General features: G+C 32.4%; 1 protein-coding gene across 2 annotated transcripts in view; it reads right to left on the bottom strand.

The window, feature by feature from the left end:
- Window positions 1-4,855: 4,855 nt before the first annotated feature.
- The window catches only part of Asap (ArfGAP domain of ASAP), a 143,726-nt gene continuing 124,010 nt past the window's right edge, over window positions 4,856-24,571 (bottom strand). Inside the window, exons 10-17 of one of the 2 annotated variants that reach the window (XM_088237901.1) lie at window positions 23,409-23,589; window positions 22,119-22,406; window positions 20,273-20,392; window positions 18,522-18,720; window positions 13,523-13,651; window positions 11,615-11,760; window positions 8,663-8,842; window positions 4,856-5,771 (exon numbers count right to left, since the gene is read on the bottom strand). In XM_088237901.1, coding sequence (XP_088094027.1) covers window positions 5,574-5,771; window positions 8,663-8,842; window positions 11,615-11,760; window positions 13,523-13,651; window positions 18,522-18,720; window positions 20,273-20,392; window positions 22,119-22,406; window positions 23,409-23,589 — 1,441 coding nt within the window. In that variant the 3' untranslated portion in view covers window positions 4,856-5,573. The remainder of the gene's footprint in view (window positions 5,772-8,662; window positions 8,843-11,614; window positions 11,761-13,522; window positions 13,652-18,521; window positions 18,721-20,272; window positions 20,393-22,118; window positions 22,407-23,408; window positions 23,590-24,571) is intronic. The other variant, XM_088237902.1, reaches the window with a different exon arrangement.

Genomic DNA, 24,571 nt, shown 5'->3' with positions numbered 1-24,571 from the left:
TAAGCAGATGGCGGCACACAATTAGATAGTTGAGACATTGTTTCAATTTATTACTGGGTATTAGACATTTTTTTTAAGGAGCCATTACACATTTCTGGTCATGTGGTTACAAGAATAGATCCCAGCAGAATGTTCTTACGAGATTTTCCTGTAATTGGAATTATTCAATACCAAAATCACGTATGACTTTCGCTCAGAGAAATTTCTCTTTTGTGGAAATTTATGTTGATGTTATAATTTTTATTTGCAGTAATCTTTAAAAATATGCATGCTTCCACTTTCTATTTAGTTGTATCCCAACTCAGCACAGGGCTCTTGGCCTCATACAGTTAGGGTTATGTTTTTTTTTTTTTATGTATCTTTATATGAATAAATAAATGGTAACAGCAACTTGCCTTAGTAATGTCATCTGTCGTCAAACACGGGTACTTATTGAACTGCCCTCATATTATTTTAATGCATCACTACTTGTCTATTTGTAGCATTTATGGAAGAAGATACAAAGATGTGTTTTAGTGGTCAACACAAAAATCCTGATTTTGAAGTTACCTAATTGTAATAATTACCTCGCGATGTCAGTCTGCAAATCATAGTATAAAAAATAATAAATTTTGATACAATACAAAAAGAAAACAATTAGGTTAGTTTCTCACTATACAATATATTCACATATAGCCATATTCACACGTATTCATCATTAATTTTTCTTCATACTGTTTGATATTTTGGATTAGGAGGGATTATTTTAATAGAAGAAGAAAAAAACATATTCCGAAGTGTTTATAATTTATTTACTCTATTAGTTTCAGGTATCTACAGGAGAGTAATTAACAATTGTATATTATTCACATTCACTGCCACAAAATATGGAATAAACCATCACTTGCGATTGTGGCATTAATACAGAACTGACTCACTTGACTTCTGTTGAAATTATCAATACTCCAACATCAACGATTCGAAAATTCCTAATGACACTGACGAAGGACATAAATAAACCTAGCAAATATGTTTTGAGTAATATTGCAGATAAAGAACATTAAATTTAGAAGATATTCTGAGAGATCCTTAATTAGTATAATTATTAAGTGTTCAATATTAGTTAAAAAGCCGCATATTCATGATGAATTATGCTCAGTAATGTCTGAAGGAACACATTGTTAACACAAAATAACTCTAATTACTAAAATATTTTTGAGGAATGCAGATAAATATAATTCACAATTTATTATGGCCGAATCGTTATTTTTATACTACACATTTATTCGGGTTGAGTCAACCAAAAGTTTTGTTTGATATATTTTATAAATATTATGTATTGCATATAAACATGCACCTTTTTACATAGGCAGTTTTAGCATATTTTTTTATTCGAATTTAATTAAAGATTCTACCAGTCTCAGAAGTTGCCAATGATAATATTGCGTGTTACGAAACAGTAGGCCATTGAAATTCCTTAACTTTGAAAAACTTGGCCAAATTCTACCTTCATTATCATGAGAACATACTACACACTGCATCTGATAAATAAAAAAAACAGTATGCATTTAAAATTAATATAAATAGTTAGAACATAGTATGTATATTTACAACGCCATGATAAAAAAATATTTCACACTATTCACAATATTTTTTTAATAAATACAAATATGATAATAGATAACTCCTCTTTTTTTTACAGACTTTGAAAAATAATAATTACACTGTAAAAATATATTTATAAAAGTGTTTCTAATTCCTACAGTCTATTATATTACATAAATACATAAAGAAAAACTAGCTAAGCGTCTTTGGCATACAATTAGTGTTCGTGTGAATGTTTTACTGGAACAGCTAAACTTTACATACGCTAGAATATTACAAGGGTACCTATTTAGTACAAACATTTTATAAGAATATTAATACATAAAAAATTCATATATTATTTGTGCGTAGTTTAGTAATACATAAATAAAAGCAGGGTTAATATTGGAGAAAATGAAAATATTGGCTAAATTTTTCACATACTGTGGTGAATATTTGACTAATTGTGAAATCATTTGCCAAAAATAACATGTTTTCGAATTGTTACTGGTACAGTATAAAAAAAAAACTACCAATAAACTCTGTTTGTAAAAGCGATGACTTTTTTAAATATTGTTACATTATTATATTATATAACACATTGAAAACACAATTTTGAGGTTAACCTAATTCTTTAAATATTTATTACAATACAGCACATTTTAACAATGCAGTATTTGAAAATCATAAATTTGATCAACTCAAAGTTTTATAAAAACCAGATTTCACAGAAAAAATAATCAAAGTAGGAGGGGTCAACATAATATAATAAAAAAAGTACATATCATAAATTTGACCATCACAAAATTTTTTGTTCAGTAGGAAATATTTACATAAAAGAATGCATTACATATATGGCAGCTTTTAATTCCTTTATGCAGTAAAACGTTTTTACGAAGACTTCGACAAAATGTTTTCCCCGCTTTTACAGATTTTTTGTTTATACTTTCATCCACACATGGTATGGATACATAATCCACATTATTAGGCCCTCTAATAAATACATCTGTCACAAGGGTTTTTACCATTAAATTAAGAATAGTCCAGAAACCGCATACGCGCATCAAACAGAAGGTGACTAAACTACTCTTAAACTAGTAGTTTTACGTTTTGACCCATTAGTTTCTTTGTAGACGTCGCTCAATACGCAACTCCTGATTTGAATTTAACTATGCCGTGTTGTGTTGTTTCAAAGTGTAGAAATGCTGCTGGGATCAACAAGAAATAGGATGGGATCACATTTCATGTGAAGTAGCAAATGCATGTGTAAATACCAAATGCATTACTCAAAATTTTTATTATTTTTCCACCTGTCAGATTGTCAAAGAAAACAAAAATTGATATTTTGTTAGTGTTGCCAGGGTAGTCAATTTTTTCATACTACTTTTTAACAATAAGAACATTAATTTAGTGGAATTTTAGCTTCCCTTCTGATGAAAGAAGGAAAACAGAGTGGATAAAAATAATACAAAGAGTACGGCAAGATGAGTATTGGAAACCAACAAAGCGAAGTATTATTTGCTCAATACATTTTGAGGAGAAATGTTTTTATGACACAAAAGGTCATTTATCCAAATGCTCTACTGATTAATTCTGTTTCTAAAAGGCAATATTACAAAAAAGCTTACTCAACAAAGGGGAAATTAAAACTATCGGGTAGACTGTATTGATATGTTCTTATTAAAAAGGTATTGTTTATAGGAATGAGGAAATTGGTAAAGTTTTACTGAACTCTTCATTTGAAAAAAATCGTTGATGTCTTTCTCTGGAAAAGAATCAAAATGGCTTTCTTTTGGACATAAACTTTAAATTTCTTTCTCTTTTATACAAAATTCTTCGAAACCTGGCACCTCGGTATCTATCTGAGAATTTGGTTTAACTTTCTAATCGTGGACTAGCACTTTCCCCATCTAATGAGAGAACTAACGAAAATTTGACCTCTCGGATTAAACAACGCCGTAGTGGAAATTTGATCAAAATTATCTTTAAAACATCAAATATTATTACATGACATAAAAATATCCGTTTTATGTAAAATAAAATTTGTTTTATTTTTTAAGTTCAAAGTTCATTAATTCAATTACTCTTATTAAATTACCCTTTACTTGTCTACTATATTGTGTCAATCAATGTTTCCGCGTGTATAATAAGATTTTAGAGAAATTAACAAATTGCTTTTTTTAAAATATAATTATCTTACATTTGTGTTATGGTTATATTTTTCACAAACTGGCAACATTACGCGGCGACTTCAAGTATGCGCGCGGCGAAAGTGGGGCAGAGTGGGGGGATTTTCGGACACAGTCAGATGTATTCAAATATGATTCTACGCTCCTTCTGGACTATTCTTAATTCTATGGTTTTTACATTGAACAATTTACAGTGAAAAACTATTTGAAATCATCAATGTATGTGTTTTTTCTGCAAATAATTAGTTTTATAGTTCTGTTTCACAGTCAAAATATTTTTTAAATAAAAGAACTTTTAGATTTTTTTTCTTGTTCTTCAAAGTCTAAAAGAAAAGTTGGTTGCGTCATTTTTGTTTATATTTTTGCTATAATATGCATCTGTGAGATTTACTATAATATAATACCTAGATATATCTAGATATTACTATAATATGTATCTAAAAATGCACAATGAGATGTCTTTTTTGGGGCTTAAAAATGTGTTTTTACTGCTTGTAAATTGAAATAAAATAATAAGCCCATAAGGCACAAATAATAATTTCATAAAAAAATGTTTCTAATTATGTACCATAATATTGTTGGTTTCCTCTCTTCGTTACATAGATGAGGAAAAACATTATAAAAGTGATCTAATCAATCTATACATAATATGTACATATGCATAAATTTTTCAATAAGATATTACAACAAATGGCATTTCAATGCGATAGCATCTTATATCCTAATAAAAATGGCCTTGGAGTGAGTTGTGGATTGCTTAAATCTAAACCATATTATGTGAGTTTGGTTAAAACTAAAAACATTACAAATTATTAAATATCTATAAAAATGAACATGATATCTCGAGGTTGATGGCGAGAATCCTTAAATTGCTATTCACGTCTACATAAAAAGCAGTTCACTTTGTTAAATATCACATTGTAGAAATATTCCTAGGAAAATGTACATAAAATAATTAAAAGTAATATCATCACTGTTTAGGCGAAAAATCACTCACTGACTAAAACACTTAGAACTTTCTCTACCCATAAAAATAAGGTTAAAACTAAAAACCAATTAGTTAATATTTATGACACGCTATTTTTTTTTCTTTCTAAATAATGTTTGAATTATTGTTTATGGGACAAGAAAGTCATAAAAGTGACATAGAAACAGTTGAAGACTTTTACCCAAATAAAAATTATACCTAATACTATAGACTGTCCCTGTTATTTTTATACAGGCTACTTGGAATAATTAGATACTCCATATTTAAGAAGGCTTCTCATTTAAATCAGAATAAAAAATACATTCAGTCAAAATATTTGTTCAAATTAATGGATGTAAAAAAATAAATAAAATAAATTTTAATTTATTTAACTTGAAAACGATCTTTTAAAAACTTTTTTTGGAAAACTAAAAATATTTTATGTCATGACAAAAGCTTGGCGTTTTATGAAGTAGTAAAGAGCATTTGAGAAATACACGTTAAATAAAATACATCATTTTTATAATGCGCATACTTTCTAATATACGTCAAATGGGTGGAGTATATCCAAGAACTAGGTTAATTTAAATTATGATTTCATAATGTTTGATTAATGATTATGACAGATTCTTTTAATGTCCTGAGCAAACCATTAAATGATGGAAATAAAATTAGTACAGACATAATTTAAAATAATGTTTTCTAAACATTGTAGAAGAGTTGTGATTTCGATCAGATAAAGTAAGTATGTTGCTATAAATTTGTAGGTAGAACAGAACTATACTTATAAATAGACTAGAAAAGTCTAAAACATGGAAGGGTATGTCAGGATTTAGTAGTAGCAAGAGATTTCTTCAGTCCGGTAGCATGTGAACAAAAGAAATGGGAAACATTCCTCTGCGATTAGGATTACCCTCGACAGATCCTTCCATCCAGTTGTCGTCCTCAGTTCGGTCATTCAGGACAATTATAACTTCTCCTTCTCTGAATGAGAGTTCATCTTCATTATCTGCTGAACAATCATACAGCGCGCGACATCTTTTTAATGGAACCTAAAAACAAAAATCATTATCTTTATTAACATGTCTCTTTTACTATTATATTGGGTTGAGGAATAAGTTCGTAGCGTTTTATGTTTTCGTTTGTCCTAATACAATTTGTTTGCTGTTTGGCAAAGTTTTGGCAAATATTTATTTGAAAGAGCTCTTTCAGCTTTACGAAACTATGCTAATCATTGTTTTGAATAATTTGACTTTTGGAAATACGCTGAAGCCGAGATTCAAGCAAGACCTCCACCCAAAGAAGACCATGATCTGCGTTTGGTGGGACTGAAAGGGTATGTTGCATTGGGAGATGCTCGAGAGAAACAGCGTACTGTTGACTGTAGTCAAGAAGGAACTTTATATTGCCCAACTGCGCCACGCAAATGAGGCAATTCAGCTGAAGAGATCCGATCGACAAGGCCAAACTATTCTGCGTCATGACAACGCCAGGCCTCATGTTGCACAAGTCGTCATAGCCGCACTCAAAGAGCTCGAGTGGGAGGTTCTTCAGCATTCTTCTATTGTGTTGAATTGGTTTAATTCCAAAAATTTATTATTAAATGAAAAAAATACTAAATGTATAAGATTTTTGACATGTAATGTCAAATAAACTATGTTTAATGTAAAACAAAGAACTGAATCTTGTTGATACTACAGTGTTCTTGGGTATGAAATTAGATTCTAAGCTTCAATGGGGTCTGCATATAGCTGGTTTATCGAACAGGCTTAGTTCTGCAGCCTATGCTGTTAAAAAGATTCGACATCTTACTAATGTAGAAATTTAAATTTGTAAGTGAAAATTCTTGATGGAAGTTCATTGTAATTTATTATATAAATAAAAAACGAGTGATACTTTAATCCACAAATTTGGAATATCCAGTGACCGGTTTCATCGCTTATCATCGATTATCTATCCTTATCTCTGTTTTGTATAAATACATTGAACTCCTTAATGAAGATACCAGTCTCGAAGATGTAGCGAAAGCGATGAAACCAGTCACTGGATATTCCAAATTTGTGGATTAAAGTATCACTCGTCTTTTATTTATATAATAATGTAGAAATAGCTAGATTGGTATACTTCAGTTACTTCCACAGCGTTATGTCTTACTTCTGGTATACTGCTGTGGGGAAGTGCTGCAGATGTTGATTCTGTTTTTGTGCTGCAGAAGAGAGCTGTTTGAGCAATTTACAATATAAATCCAAGAGAATCACTTAGAGATAAGTTTAAAGAAATCAATATATTGAAAGTCACATATCACTATATTTATGAAAACTTGATCTATGTACATAAAAATATTGATGATTTTGAGAGGAATAAAGATTTCCATAGGTTCAACGTGAGAAATAAAGATATGCTAGTTGTGCCTGCTACTAGACAGCAAAAAATTAATAATTCTTTTGCCTAAAACTCCATACGATTCTACAACAAGGTACTTCTTGAAATTCAGGCTTTGCCAACAAAAAAAATAAAAAATTTGTCAAGCTGTTTGAAAGAGCTACTATAGAGTCGAACAATATTTGCAGGACAAGACAGCTTGGCATTAGATTCGTTTTTATTGATTTAAGTTTGTTGATTTAAATTGTGTCGTTGATTTGAATTTATTTGTTTGTTGTTGAATTAATTTACTAATTGTTGAATTGTATTATATAGTTGTAATTTATTGACTTTTATAAGTTATTCAATAAATCCTACGTAAATAGTATACTAAACTAAACATCCGCCATACTTTCCGAATCTGGCGCCAAGCGATTACCACCTGTTCCGCTCAATGTCGAACCAAATGAGGGGCATTACCTTCAATGACGAAAAGGACCTCAAAAACTGGTTCAACAACTTCTTCAACACCAGGCTGGGCGATTTTTAGCAGAACGGAATCAACCAATTGGTCGAGAGGTGGGAGCAAGTCGTTAAAAGCAATGGCGAATATAATATAACATTATTACTGATTAATTTATTGTTTTTTGTTAAAATAAAACTCTTTCATTAAAATGTTACGAACTAATTGCTCAACCTAATAGATAACAAATACAAATTTTCATAATAATGTCTCAAAGCTCTTCAAAAATATTTTACGCGGTGTAAATAAAATATTTTTTTGTTAAGTACTAAGAATTTATACAGTTGAAAGAATAAGTGGGTTTAATTATTTTAACAAAACATCAGATCATTCAAACAGATTCATAATTATTTATGAAACTGTGAGTTTCTTCCAAACGAGGAATTCCATGCCATAGGCCTTGCAACCACATATGTTGATTCACTGAATTTAGTGCACCGGTCGTGTACAGGTATAAAAACTATAACTACTGCTGTAGATGTAGAGTGGAGTGTAAGACGTCATTCAGCTAGTTCAAGTGGAATGCATAGCCGTTCTTTTAAATATACTAGAGCAGTGCTGTGCAATGATTATACATACACCAAAAGAGTTTAAAATTAATATTTGAAGCACTAACTTTGCGGTTAATCACTACAGTAATTTGTTTTTAACCACTATTTATTTTTCTACCGACCGGTTCCAATGCTAAACAAGATTTTTTCTCAGGGTATACTTAACTTAACGAGAAAGAAGCTTGTTAAGCTTTGAAACCGGTCGATGGAAAAAAAATTGTGGTTAAAAACAAAGTTGTTTTGTTTAAAGTTGTTTTTATTTATTTTATCAAAAGAATTTATATTTCACTCTTAATGGAAAATCAGACAATTTAATCCTTAGGTAACGAGTGAACCTAGAAGTCTCACTGCAGTGTTTAATAAACTGTAGGCATCGTAGGTACTTTAAATATTATAATTGCTTTTAGCTTATAGCAAGACATAAAAATTGTACAGAGATAGGTCTAAACCAAAACTAGTATGTATTTTTTAAAATCTTCAGTCAGGTTTTACATATTGTTTTACTCACCATATTAATAGAAGCACTTGGCGACCTCGAATGGAGACTGGAGATATCTGACGCATCAAGGCGATTCTCCAACAACCTCTGGTCAGCATCATATGATATGACCGAGTGGTGACGGGAGTCATCTATATTACTATCAGACAACTCACACAGCTCCAGCGATGAGTCTTGACTAGAACAATCCTAGAAAATATAGAAATAACAATAAGCTTACAATTCAAATGGGAAAACCTCTTAATTTATTTATGAAGGAAATCATACAGACTTTATATAAATGCAAGGTACAAAAGAACAATTAAAAAAAGTAAGACTAATTACAGATTTCACATTAATTTATTACCAATGCAGGAAGAGAGGGGAAAAAATAATAAAAAAATCAAAATATCAATATTAAATTAAACTAACCCCCGATTTATGCTTTATTTTGATAATGTAAATTAAACATGACATGATGTTTCACAGTTGGAAAATATAATGTGTACTAATAATTAAAATCATAATAATTAATTTTACAAAATAAATCAAAACTGTATCTGTAAATGAGAATTGTAATCAATAAATTTATATTAATCAATACAAACATATAAAAGGAAACATGCACTAATAATTATTAAACCTATAAACAAGTTTTTTTTTCTATTTAGTCAGGTGTGATTGATCAAAAACTATATGATTAATTATTTCACGAAATGTTATTTTTGTTAAATTGGGGATTTTAAAACCAGTAAAAATGTATTAAATTTGTTTTGTTATTGAAAAATTCAAATAAACATTTCAGAATTAACAGGATTTATTGCATCTGCTATTGAGCATCAACTGTTTATTGTGCATGGAGAAATAATTAAATATAATGTATAATAAAAGATAAAACCAACACAAAAATCAAAACCACATATAAGGTACATAATATAAAGTGAAATGAAGAAATCACAGGTATCTCGACATACATCTCCACTTATTCCTATTTACATTTAATGGAATACAAAAGTGAGCAGCAGATTGGTGAGAATAAATATGAAAAAATAATTATACATAGTCGTAGAATTAAGAATAGTCCAGAAATCGCATTTGCGCACCAAACAGACGGTGACTAATCTACTCTTAAACGAGTAGTTTTACATTTTGACCCATTAGTTTTTTTGTAGATGTCGCTCAGTACGCACTTCCCGATTTTAATTCAACTATGCCCTGTTGTGTCATTTTAAAGTGTAGAAATACTGCTGGGATATTAAAGAAACAGGACGGGATCACATTTCATGTGTAAGTAGTAAATGCATGCTTAACTAGCGAATGCATTACTTAAAAATTGAAGTATTTTTCCATCCGTCAGATAGTCAACGAAAACAAAATAGATATTTTGTTAGTGTTGCCAGGGTAGTCGAATTTTTTACGCTACTTTGTTCATTTTATGAGGGAACTAATGAAAATTGGACATCTCGGATTTAACAATGCCGTGGTGGACATTTGACCGACATTATCTTTAAAACAACAAATATTATTTAACATGACATGAAAATATCAATTTTATGTGAAGTAAAATTTGTTTTATTTTTTAAGTTCAAAGTTCATTAATTCAATTACTCTATTAAATGACCATTTACTTATCTACTCTATTGTGTCAATCAATTTTTCCGCATGTACAATAAAATTTTAGAGAAATTAACAAATTGCTTTTTTTTTAAATATAATTATCTTGAATTTGTGTTATGATTACATTTTTTGCGATCTGGCAACATTACGCGGAGACTTCACGTGTGGGGCAAAGTGGAGGGTTTTTTGGACACAGACCGATGTATTAAAATATTATTCTACGCCCCTTCTGGACTATTCTTAATTCTATGTACATAGTAAAAAGGTAGGAAACATCAAGTTTCCGGATTGTCAACAAACAAAACTGTCACCCTGGCAACTTGATTGGCGGAGTTTTTAATGGGTATAACATGACCACTAAATTCCGTTTTGCTATCACAATAGTTAATAACATTCTAAATTAACGGTTTATATAGCAGATCCTGGTATCCTGACATTTTAAAATTAAATATATGACTAATTTAGAAGCGATGTTGTCACTAAGGTAAGAACTTGAAATGGACATAGCAATCCGGGGAGACTTTCCTTTCCTACCCTTTTCCACACATCATTCTATGAAGATACACCTATAATATTAATGACCGAGAAAGTATATAAACAAAAACTGGCTTAAATCTAATAACTGGTAACTCAAGAGAATACATAATATTATTAAAGTTGACATGTAATAAATAAACCGCAAGTGTTGGGACACAATATAAGCCATGCTAATAACGATAACCAAGGGAAACATACATAATAGTAAGTGGGCAGAAAGCTGTAACTATTAAGGCCTCCAGCAAAATTTAATTTACCCTTGTTTCTTTCTTCTGCGTGACATAATGCTGACTTGCTCTATTTTTTTTCTGGTGAGAAATAAAAACATTCATATAACGATTCTTTATCCTGTTGTAAAGTCATAGACTTACAAATGTGCAACGTAAATTTTTTTACTGGAATACACTTTCGCAAATGAAAACTGGTTTTAAAAACACAAAACTATTAGGAATCAAAGTACCTAACATCGAATATAGATTTTTGAGGCTTCGTACATAATTAACTTTGTAAAATATTTACTTTTAAATAATTGAACCCAATTAAAATAAAATTCAGAAATATTATTTTATTCATTGATTTTAAATAAATTGTTTAAAAATTGGGTCATATTTATGGAAAATCACAAATATAATGAAATATTCCTGTTAACCTCATTGTTAATTTAACAAACCGAATATAAAGCAACAATTAAATAATCATGAAGGATTTTTCACCTCCGCGCGATTGCTACTGACTTTATATTAATTGTGATCAGCGTAATATTATTTAACAGTAAAATTGAAAATATAATTTTAGTAGATTTATGTAATTTGTAAGTGAAATAGTTACCTTTCTGGGTGGTGGTGTGGGGTCTTCAGCATTGTGATGGTGTGAGTTACCGTTATGGAGAGGGGTCCCGGGGACAGACTGTGATGGCGGAGGTATTAGAGGGGGAGTTGGCGGGGGCTGCTGCGGTCTTGCCTTTAATGTACCCCCTGCAATCACAATAATAAACTGATAAATTGACATTGCGTATATAAAAGCGTATTTTTTTATTTGTTTATTTTTCCATACATACATTTACATAGAATTTTAATTACAAAATACACTTTCAAAAAAATACATCTTAAATTAAGCTATAACATAAATTGGAAAAAAAGTCCGCAAAGACTTCAGCGTCTGAGCGTGGGCCATTCCTTTTTTATTATTAATAAGTTTATAGCATATAAATATGGTATGACATGACCATGAAAAGAAATATCACATGTTATATCACAATGACATGTGGGTACCAACTGCATGAGACCACAAAGCTTGGCACTTCATAAAATTTGGTAATATCACTATGGAAATTCAAATATATATACTTAATATTCATCCGATGGAGTTTACGAAAAAACAAGCATGGGTTTCTTTTACGATTAGGTATTCTACATTTTTCATACTACACATTTCTAACTCGACACAAGCGCCCTATAATTAATTTTAAAAGATGTAACAAATGACAACAGAAATGGAGAACATTTTAGAGAAGGAAATGTGGAAGACTAGGCATTTACAGGGCTTGCTCAAAAGATGCCGACTAAGCTAAGAAGCTTTTTGATAGTGCTTAAAGTCGCCGCAGAAAATATACTTTGAATCAACTTCTTAGATTTCACGCCCTCTTTAGATACTGAGTAGTTCCTATGTTGTTATGCTGCGTGTCGATACATTGTCTTGCAGATATTTTGGAACACATTGCAACGCCCATCACCCGGGCATTGAGCCATCCGAAACATCAACAAGCTGTGCGCTTGACAACCCAAAAAGTGCTATCCGTATTCCTGAATTCCCTCTCCTACCCTCCGCATGTATTGACTAATAGCGGATGATCGTGAGATGAACGTTTTCATATAAAGAACATTCAAATATTACTTTTATATTAGTTTCTTGTTTTTCTTAATATTAAAACAATGCATCGTTTTAACCATTGAAATATTAATACATAGACATGCCCTGAGCCCTCAAAAATGATAAGACCTAACTCATGCCCAAACGCTCAGTCATGCCCAACGCGAAATTAGTTGTTCTTCGATCGTCAGGTAGGGGCGACTTTTAGAATCGAAACAAAAATGCCTACATGTGTCATGAAGACTTGTAAAAACCTTTCAGATAAACATTGTAAAAAGGATTGTGTACCTTTTCATTGGTAAATATAAATATTATTTATTGTAAATGTCAAACTACGCCTAGCGGTGCAATTGCGAAGCTCTTCTTGGTTACAGTGATGCACTGATAGGAATACATTTTTAAATTAAGTTACGTGAGGTAAAAATCCAGTGAAAAGAAATAAATGTGTCGAAACTAAAAGGAATGAATCTGATTAGGATTCTCCAAAAACGAACGTTGATTGTTAACGTTAAAATACAAACTTTTTTATGTACCAAAAATGAGTATCCTCCAATTTTAGGTAGTATATGCATGATCGTTAAATGCAGCTCTGGTAAAATGAACAAACTCAGTAACTATGGGTATGTTTTCGTGTCACTACGTTGAGCATGACTGAGCGATTGGGCATAAGTTAAGAGTCATCATTTTTGAAGGCTCAGGGAATGTCTATGTGTATTAATATGTCAATGCCAATACGTCTTTTGTAAAAATTATTGACATAAAGAAAAACAAGAAACAAATTAACAAACTAGTAATATTATCTGTGAATGTTCATAATATAAAAATATTTATCACAGATTGGTTAGACAGGTATTAGTAGTGTGGTACCGAGTGAGTTCCTGTCGCTGTTGGGCGAAGGGGTGGACCTCGGGTGGCCGAGGGTGTTGTGATGGGGGGGGTAGAGGGCGCCGCCCGGGGGGAGCGGTGCTGCTCGCTTCTTCAGGCTACCCACATTACCTGATCAAGTGCAAACATTAATCTCCAACACAGGTGTTAGTAAGAAAACAAACACATAGTTTCAGTTAAAAAAACCTTTCCCATTTAAAAAAAAAATCCCAAAAAAATCGTTTTCGATCCCGCAATTTAAAAGGACCTTACAGAATATATGAACCGGGTTATTGTGCCGGACACATGAATCAGAAGTTTGAGGTTCGAACTCCATCCTACCACAACTTTGTTCCGATTTTCTAGTAGTGAGCTATTTACAACTTGTTGAAAATGGCCTCCAAAATCGAAATATTTGGATCAAACATAAGAACGGAAATATTTAGTTTTATTAATAAAACAAATTAATAATAATCTATACTTTTATTAAGTATGTTCTAGGTTGGATTGAAGAAAAATATCTGTAGATTGATTATGAGTTTAAAACTAATGTATATCCGTATTTTCACTGTTTTGATTCAATAATTACAAACGTTGCTTTCTCCTAATACAATAAGGTATTTACTTTATTTACTACAGAAATGCCTCACTAAGGGCTCTTTATTGCTAAAGTGAGCTAATATGGGCCAGCTGTTACATCAGTAGAGTAATAGAAACAATTTTTAAAAAAGGTTCTTTTTGAACGAAAAAAAAACTTTTAAAAATTTATTTATTCACATCTGATTTTCAAATATGTATTACCATTGATCAATGGGGCCTAAGTAGTTATTCGTCTTAGGTAGGTACTTAAACAGAATTATTATTTATAATATGGCAAATTATTTTAAAATATTACACACTGTTCCAAGTTCAAAAATATTTTTTTACAATGCTCTCTTCTGTCTTTTGTTTTTATGCATAATGTTTTCATGGATGTGAAATTTCTGTTTATTCATATCGGTACCTTAAAGCTGAAAGGCTAAAAAACACTTTTTTGGCAAAATTAAGTTATGAATGTCATTTTGTTCATATATTCATATTCTATTAATGCTAAAAACATTGGAGTCCTCAGTCCTCAGGTATACCACTACTGAAATAGCTTCTTCTAAAACACCAGTAGTGCAGTAATAATACTTATGCTTTCAAGAAAATTAAATGGTTTGCAGGTATTAAGGTAGTGGATACTGAATAAATTCCACCATTTTTATAACAAACTACCTCTGAAGCAGCAAGGAATTTTGCACAAGATTAAGTCTTATCGTCATAATCAACCATACTTCAACATTATGTCATTTCTTTTGCCGTTAATTTCATTATTTTACTTTGCTCTTTCTCACAAGCTGTTTACTCTCAATTACTGTTTTATTGTTATTAATATCATGTCAGTAAATTTATATATACCTGTTATTTCCATAAATAATTCATGTTTTAATTCATGGCACGTAATTTAATGTTTTTGCATTACGAAAGTTTTATAAATACATTTTTTTTCATTAAATATTCTACATGACATTTTATACTTAAGTCTGAGGAGGAATTAGGGCGCGAGCCGGGCGATTAGAACAAAAAACCTTGAAGTCCCATAATTATTTGATAGTCCATATTTAAAATGTTTTTTTTCTTAAATATTCTTATCAAAAGCCTATAAATCCAAAAAAAAACAGCAATAAATTGTGTTTTTACTTAGAGAGATACATTTGAAACAGTTTTACAACTTTAAACCACTCTCCTGAACCATTTACCAAATGTGACTTCCAGCATTTCAGCTATAAGGTACAGATTACTATGCTCTCGGATCAGTTATTTGTCGGAAAAAATAATGAACAAACCTATTCATTAGCAAGTGAGTATGTAATATTGTTACAGATTTGAAGTACATTTTACCACAAATAAAAAATTATATGTCCCAGGAAAAAGAAAATGGTTTAGTTATAAAACTTTTGCTTTTTCTACACATAAAGAAAACGATTTTTTGTGATTTGATGAAGGTGAGAATGACAAATCGATTGTAAGAAAAAATAAATATTTTAGAGGATTCCATTATTAACATTAACATTTTTTTTTGCACCACAACAGGCCAGGAGGCCTAATTATAGTGGTGAATTACATCACAGAGCACCCAGGCTTGAGAAAAATCACATTTTAATTTTTGTGTTCTCACCGGGAATCGAACCCGGAACCTTCCGTGTGTGAGTCAAGCGTCTTGACCACTACACCACGGAGGCCGCCAATGTTTTGCTGTCCAAATTACAAATTCCATTTCCCAATTTAAATAATTACAATTGACCGGATGAATTCAATTAGATGAAAATGAAAGCATTTTAAAACAATGTTTTTTTAAAGACAATATAAGTATGCTAGTTTTTATTATTTAAATAAATGATTAAATGTGAAATGAGTAGCGGTAGAGTGGGATTAGAACCTCAAACCTTTGATCCGTGAGTCCACAACACTACCACGGGACCACAACCAGATTTGTAATATATTAATTTTAAAATACGAGGTGTGGTAATTAAATTCCGAGAATTTGTAAATAAAGTTAACAACCAAACTTTTTTAACGGCCTTCACAGTAGTCCCCTCCTAACTCAGCACATCATTTCTAACGTTTCCCGTGATTGGAAGCAGCTTTGATAGTCCTCTAAAGTTAGGTCTTTCGAGATGACGGTCGCAGCTTCCTGGACGGCCTCTACGCTGCCATGATGGGTTCCTTTGAGGTGACTCTTCATTTTAGTGAACAAGAAAAAGTCACAGGGGGCCAAGTCAAGGCTGTATGGTGGATGCGGTAACGTTGGGATACCTTTTTTCTCTAAATAGTCCCTCACAAGGAGGAATGAGCCGGCGCGTTATCATGGTGCAAAAGCTAGCCGTTTGCGGCGAGTTTGGGTCGTTAACAGAAAAAACGCTGCCACAGCCACTCCAAGACTTCAACATAGAACGTTCCAGTCACTGACTGGCTCTCAGGCACATATTCGCGGTGAATAGTGCCATGAATATCGAAGAAAATGATCAGCATTGTCTTCAGCCGCGATTTTGACACCCTTGCTTTTGTTGGGCGCTCCCCACCTTCTTCCATCCACTGTAGGCTTTGTCTACAGGTCTCGAGATCATATTTGAATATCAAGGACTCATCTCCAGTGACTACACGGCCCATCCAGTCTCTGCCATCACTCTCAATGCGAGACAACAAATCGTCAAAAATTGATTTTCGCATTTGTTTTTGTTGCATTGTGAGAATTTTGGGCACCATCTTCGCGTAGAGCTTTCGCATATTCAAATTTTCGTGTAACATCTTCCGAATTGTTTCTTTATTTATATTTAACTCGTATGATAACGCACAAAGGTTTAGGCGATGGTCAGACAGAACTAGCTCTCGAAGACGGTCGGCATTTGTGGATTGTCATCCAACGATTCACAACCATTTTTGAACCGTTTTGCCCATTCAAACACACGTGATTGTGACAGACACTTATCTCCATACACCTGCCGTAATTTTCGTAGGATTTCTGCAGGTTTTACACCAGTTATGACCAAAAATTAGATCACAGCACATTGCTTAAAAATTGAGTCAGTCATTTCTGCGACCAAGTTAAAAAACTTGTAGCCGAAGAACACCCGTAAAAAAAGAACCAGACGCCCGATTACCATTAAATCTTCACTGCGACTGAGTGGAACCTATCTAACCAGTCATACAGTGTTGCCGGTTCGCGCGCCGCAACTAAATTCTCAGAATTTAATTGCCACACCTCGTATAAATTCTATTATTGATTTAATTACATAATAAAAATAAAATGATACTCAAGTGCTCGTTAAATATAGGACACCTCATTTGTAATGATTAGCGCACAATGCATGAGGTTGTGGGTTCGATCCCCGGTAAGGTGTATTTTTCTCAGCGATATTTCATAGTCTCTAGACTGGCATATAAATAGTAACATAAAATATTAACCTTTATGTAACAATTTTTTTATGTTTGCTACATTAGTGCAGTACATAAGGCAAGAGAATGCCAGTAAGAATAAATTATGAATTATTTCGATTGGTAATACTGTCTCTGGTCAAACTAATAATGACAATTTATATTTGTGCTCAGTAACAACGATAGTAAAATAAATCATGAATTGCCTTACACTCAAATGATTGTAAATTGTGGAATTTTACTATAAAAATCAGTGGTCAGTACGCCAAACATACGTGGGTTTTTATAAAACCATGAAATGACTGCGTGACAAGTTTGGCGACAACATCATTTCCAGAAATGGTCTTGTTAATTGGCCTCCACGATGCTGTGATTTGACGCAATTGGATTATTTCCTATAGTCTGAGTCTATGGAAACAAACCAAAAACTCTTGAAGCATTGGAAGTCAATATAACACGCACCATTTTGGAGATAATGCAGGATTAGGTGGAAAAACTGACAAAAATTGGACCGACTGCGCTACGTAACTGCTAGTCGCGGAGGACGTTTGTTAAAACACAATAAAAACGAATTCATTCCAACAAGTATTTAATTCCTTCATTTCAATTTAAAGTTTTTTTTTTCAATTCTGGCTGAAGCAAATTAGCAGAGAAAAAAAAAATTTGAGTGATGTGTGAAATATATGAATAAATTTTAGAACAGTGTACAGTCCTTCTTAGAACAGGTTTCTCTAGTGAGGAGTACTCTTAAATTTATTTTGTATGAAAAAAATTGCCTACAGCATTTTTTTATTTTTTATTAGGTTCTATCACACTTGAAAAAACACCCAATACAATAAAATGTGCAAAAACAGCTTCCTTTCAAGAATTACATGTTAATGTACTATTTCCAAACGATTAATTACCTGAAAATGTTTGTGTACAAATCTGGTCCAGGTTTGTGGCATACTCTGGCTTTATGATCTCTACCAAGCTGCACCACCATTAACTGCTACTAAGAGCATGATTATGATGACTCACACATAATAAATAAAAAGATACTCACACATGTTGGGTTTCCTGGGGAGAGTGTTGGGAGTGGGTGGCGCATGAGGTGCGTGGAGGGAGTCGCAGGTGGAGGAGCGGGAGCGCAAGGTGAGGGGGGAGGAGTCCCCGCCCCCGCCGCCCCCCGCTCCGCCACCGCCGCCCGCGTACGAGGGTGGGCGGGAGCGACTCTTCTTCTCGGGAGTCACGCTACCGTTATGCTGAAATATTCATCATCACACCAATGAACATGGATCATTTGTTGATAGCTTTATTATGCCTACATGATTCTTAAAAGTAAAATATTGTGACTTGTTATGTTACAACATTTTACCCAAAAAGGAAGTGTAGGAGTACTGTTTTTCTGGGTTACTATGACATGTATTGCGCCCACTATGTTAGTTTGTGGACACTGCAATGTAGTCTGAAAAGTCAGGAAGAAGAATGAACAACGGCATAATAATCCAGATCAAACTAAATAGAATTTATTTGAAAGGCCGTAAAAATCTAAAAACTTAATCTAAGCATAAAAATTGTTAATGTTAGTGCATTAAGCTACTATGCTTCGAAATCTTATTGCGAAATGTGGTTTTTCAAATTGAAGACTGATCATATGTTGCCTACATGCAATAAATGATTAAAATACACTGCAATGAGGAAGTTCAGTGCTACGGGAAGTTGGATAAAGGAAATGTTTTCTTATGCATGGTAAAAATTAGAGCATTTATTTGTGCGGCAAAATTTCTCAAAAATGTATAAAAAAATGTTTAAAATTTTTTTTTTTTAAAACTACTTTGAATAATGTCACGAGTTCTCGCGAATCAACCAATTATAGTGTTGTGATAGATTTCTGGTTTATGGGAAGCCATAGAGAACTGAGGCTGAGTAATTTCAAAATTGCAAAACTTCAAAAAATCATAACGCTGATAATACGATACATAATTTTTTTTTATATTTTTGGCTTAGTTTGATAGTCTATTAGCAAATAATAATAAAAAACCACTGAACTGTCAAAATACTTCTGGGATTAAATGGGAATAGGGTGGGATCATATTTCATGTGTGAGTAGTGAATTCACAAATAATATTGTTTAAGAATTTGATTATTTTACCGTCTGTCAGATTGTGAAATAAAACAAGATGGACATTTTGTTAGTATTGGCCAGGGTAGTCGAATTTTTTACTCGGCTTTCTATTAATAAGCGTTAGTAAAATATTAAACGGTATTAATTTACTTAATGACCAAATGATAAATTAACTTTTTTTTTACGTTTACTCAATAAAAGTACCTTTTTTTTACAGTCCTGTCAGTAAAATATTTTTTGTGGTAAAACTTAACATTATATAACATAAAATTAACTTTTATTTGTGTTATGATAATAATTGTTCGCGGTCTGGCAACATGACGCGGCCACTTCACGCATACGCGCAGGCAGGATGTCGTGCAGGGGGGGTTAGTTAGGGAAATTTTGGACACAGTGCAATGTTTTCAAACTTGGTTCTACGCTTCTGGTATATTATAATTCTATGCGGGAGAGTCTAAATTTATATGGAGCGTCCTCTGGTTAGGATAGTCTTCATCTAACATGGCTCAGCCTATTCTCCTGATGGAGATTATTTATGTTTTAAAGTATAAGTAGTTCTAAACTAATATAACAACAAAAAAAAAGTAACTACTGAATTATAAATGCATAGCTAACTAAATATAAGAATTTAATAATCATACAATTGAATGTGGTGTGTTTCATAATGATTTACAAAGTAAGACGCTCACCCTTTCATCAATAACGGTGTCATCATCTGAGAAGTCTGTGGAGCCATCATCATGTGATAAGTTCCAATCCACATTAATATTTTCAAACATGCTCTTCTCTCGTTTGTCTGCGCATTCCAACTAAAACAAAAAAAAATATATTTTATTATATTGATAGAAAGTGATTAAGAAAAGTATAATTTATAAATTTTCTTTAACGAAGGAATAAAATTTTCCGAGGGTATTTGATTATTAGATCCATACAAAAAATTCAGCTGCACCGGCCTATAATTTTAAAAACAACACTAATCATTATACAATAAAACTCCTGTTTTACGTTTTTCAAGGGAGCAGCAAAAAAAAGTGTTAAGGTGAGGAAAACGCTAAAGTAAGGAAATGAAAAACTGCAGTAAAATTGTAAAAACAGTAATAATTGGAGATTATTCATATTTATCTATGATTTCGTTTAAAAAAAAATGTTTTTTCAATCAGTACCATGTCATGTGTTTTTTTTTTATTGAATTTAAAAAAAATACATGTTTCAATAATTTTATGTGGGTACTTAACCTTAAAAACACGAAAATAAACATTTGGATTTGCATAAAGTGCCTACAATGATTTTTTTCCCCAAATATTGAGATATTTTATTTATATGGTATCACTTTTTTTAGTGTGGCACCACATAATTTCAACTGTCATTTACATCGCCGCAAAACTGTTTCACACTTTTATGATAACTGTTTACACAATCTTCTTTCCAAATATGTTTATAACTTCAAATAATATTTTTTCTACCAAATTTTAAACTTTCTGCATCGTTATTTATTAATGTAAAGACTTTATTCTTCCTAAACATGCGTCAACCGTATGCCACAATTTAGTAAAATGTCAAAATTAGACACTTAAACAAAATGGTCAATTATACTGAACCTACTTTGGATTTAGTTTGAGACAACAATTTACACATTTTTTTATTTACCTTAGGCAAATTTTGGGCACGCGCGCGGCTCGGCGTCTTTTGACAGATGGAATGAGTTTTGTAAAATTTTCAACGTAAAACCGGGGTTATAAAAAACGTTAATTGGGGGATATTTTAATGAGAATGTATGGAAAAAATGGGACCTAAACATTTCAGCGTAAAAAGCGGGAAAATGTAAAATTGAGGAACGTAAAAATGAGGTATTTCTTTATTACACTCTAGCATATTTATTAATATCAAGGTTATTTTATTTTTTCATGAAATCTACAAAGAATATTATACCATTTACATTTCAGCAAAAAAGCAAAAATAAACATATATTAAACATTCAAAATACGTGTTATATTTATGTACTTATGTAAAAAGAAATGTCAGATCAAATTAACAAGTTAAATTAAATATTTTAATCTTTGATTAAAATTATCAGGTAAGAGATTTAAGTACCAATTTATATGGATACAGTCTACTAAAATTTTCTATTAAAAAAATCATAATATTTAAGTACATAAAACATTCACTTCACTTTTCATACAAAATCTCCTATGAAGAGTTCCGTCGAAGACAAATATATTAGATTTTTTTTATTTAAAAAAATGTGTTATGTGAAAAAGTCCTGCATTAAAACAAAGTTATTTATGATTTAATTTAGTTTCCTAGACACATAAAATTATTTCCTACCCACTGTATATTTTCCCATAGTTGAGAAATAAGCACACATAAGAAGGATTGGCATGACTTAGCACCAAGTCTATGTACATTGTATTTTTTTTTATATACTATGTACCATTATTTAGCTGTCCTTGCTATACGAATTTATATTCTGTTTCTTATATTAATGTTTTTTCGTGTAAGTGTTGTAAATGTAATAAATAAATATGTATATATTACCAGTTCTTGACAGATGCGGTGGCCCATCTGCTGGGCAATCTGAAGCGGCGTGTGACCGCGCGCGTCGCGAGCCGCGGTGGAGGCGCCGGCGCGCAGCAGCAGGCGCAGCGGCTCGGGACGGTCGGCCAGCGCGCACAGGTGCGCGGCCGTCAGCCCCGCGCTCGTGGCACGCTCGGCCAGCGCCCCCCCCGCCCCCGCCGCCTGCAGCAGCAGCTCTACCAGAGGCAGCCGCGACCCGTCGCCCATCTCACGCACTACGGCCAGGTGGAGCGCTGTCTCCTCCATGTCCTACAGGTATACACATAGTATCAGGTACATACAAAAATGTAAATATGCACATCGTAGCAGGGTACGAAGGATATGTATCACTGATATATTTCTGTGTCCAGGCGGATGAATAATACAGTTCTGTATGTGAAATAAAACCAGAAACCTGGACGAGTGTTTTTGACTTGATGGCTGCTCTCGGGTAAAAATTCTGAATAAGGAAATCACTGGAGATAAGTCTGCCTCATTGTGTAGTTCAACAACAGCAGCTCTAGAGAGATACTTTTTATTTTTTGGTTTAGTTCAGTTGACAGGTAATAAAAAGGCCACGAAACTGGTATTCCTCTATAAATATTTTAACCTACATCATGAACCCAGACATACTGATTTGAATTGGAGAAGGCGTTGATCACAGATGCTAATGAAGAGCTTTGGTTGTCTGATGATATTCCAACAGTTGTTTGATGATATTCCAAAACTTTATCCTTTATATTTTATTATTAACTATTTAATTAATCTGTATAAACGTTCAATTCCCTTTAGTTTTAATTCTTGAGTATGTTTCCAATGACTACAAAAATACATATTTTCTTTTGCGTGAATTTGATATTTAAGTGGATCAAGTGAGTAATAAATTGTTAAAAAGATTTTCATATTCGACTAAATAAATATTATTTAGGGGGACTTCTTTTTGCAATTATCGATATCGATTGAATTTTTTTTGAAATGCATTTTTAGATAACGCCATGATTATATCTTGCAATAGACCATTCCACAATCAGTTGATTTAGCATAACCCTTTCCTTTTTTTTTTAAATATGTGTTGTTATGATTTACATAAATATTAACATTTTGGGAGCCTTTTTCAGTAAATTGTATTATTCACAATTATAAAATGGTCAGAGTTCGAACCTCGGACCTCTGACCCATGACTCTGTAGCCCAAGACACTAGCTACAGGACCACAACTTGAAGGAATTAGTACATACAGGTAGAAAATAAGTTAAAAGTAAGGAGTACATACAGAACTAGGCATGACAGCCTGCAGGTCAGCACCCTCTCCTATAGCCTGCAGTAGTTGGAGCAGCTCCCCGTTATTCACAGCATGCTCCACCTCCCCGGCTCTCTCCTCTGCACTAGCACACGTTCTCAGAACCCAACGCCTCTCCACGTATTTGCTTCTGATGAACTGCAATCTCTCCTCCCTGTGTAAAAAAGATACAATCAATATCACATTACTAATTGATTTCCAAATTCAAATTCAATCGGTATAGGGACACTGAAGAAACATGTTTTTTTTTCCTCTTTGGGGCCTTTTACGAAAACATGATAATATTGGCCGAAAACAAGTTACATACATTTACAAAGTATACTATGCATATAAACGACAAGATCAGAAAGGACTACAAATAATAAAACATAAACAGACATAAAAATAATTCAAATACACATGAATACTTTCACATTTACAGTTTAGAATTGAGAAGGGTTTTGGGTGGTTTACTATTCCTGCACAAAATAATATCTAACTATATAGATGCCCATGACATCCTCACCAATGCTGTTTTTGCTAAGGAAATTTTAGAAACAACATTGGATTCTTCTCACCTTTGGCAAGGATCCTTGGAGCAGTTAACAAAATCTCACTAAACAGTACTGTCATTGTGTTCTCCTACAGCTAAGGCAAGCAATCAAGAAGCAAGCGGTGTTATCGCTCCTGGGTTGAAGATTACACACTTGCGATGTCTGCCTAGATCTTGCCATGACCATTGACCATGCCTACTCTAATTTTAAATAGTTTCTAAGATTCTAAGACCGTAAATATTGTTTAGGATAAGTTTAAACAATATATTTTTTATCATTAATGCCAATTCATTGAGGCTTTCATAAGCCTGTTGATTGGCTTTAAAAAAAAACATAAATTTAATGACGTAAATTAAATAATAAAATTTTAACATAAACTGAAATAAGCGCATGGTGATTTAACACAGACCTACAAAATTCTGATAAAACCAAAGTTCAATCATTAAATAACACTAAATTTGAGCACAACCGCATTACATCCAGCCCCAGGAAGTACTTCTTGTCCAACCGAGTCGCGGACCATTTGAACATCCTTATGGAAAGAAATAATATAATTGGTTTGATTTGGATCAATCAAATTTGCATAAAGAGTACCAAAATTAG

This window comes from Micrasema longulum, unplaced genomic scaffold (assembly GCF_059751315.1).
Source record: "Micrasema longulum isolate JH-2025_06_02 unplaced genomic scaffold, ASM5975131v1 h1tg001802l, whole genome shotgun sequence".
Taxonomy (NCBI): Eukaryota; Metazoa; Arthropoda; class Insecta; order Trichoptera; family Brachycentridae; genus Micrasema; species Micrasema longulum.
The sequence above is the reverse complement of the archived record's forward strand: the minus strand, read 5'-3'. Positions and strand labels throughout refer to the sequence as shown.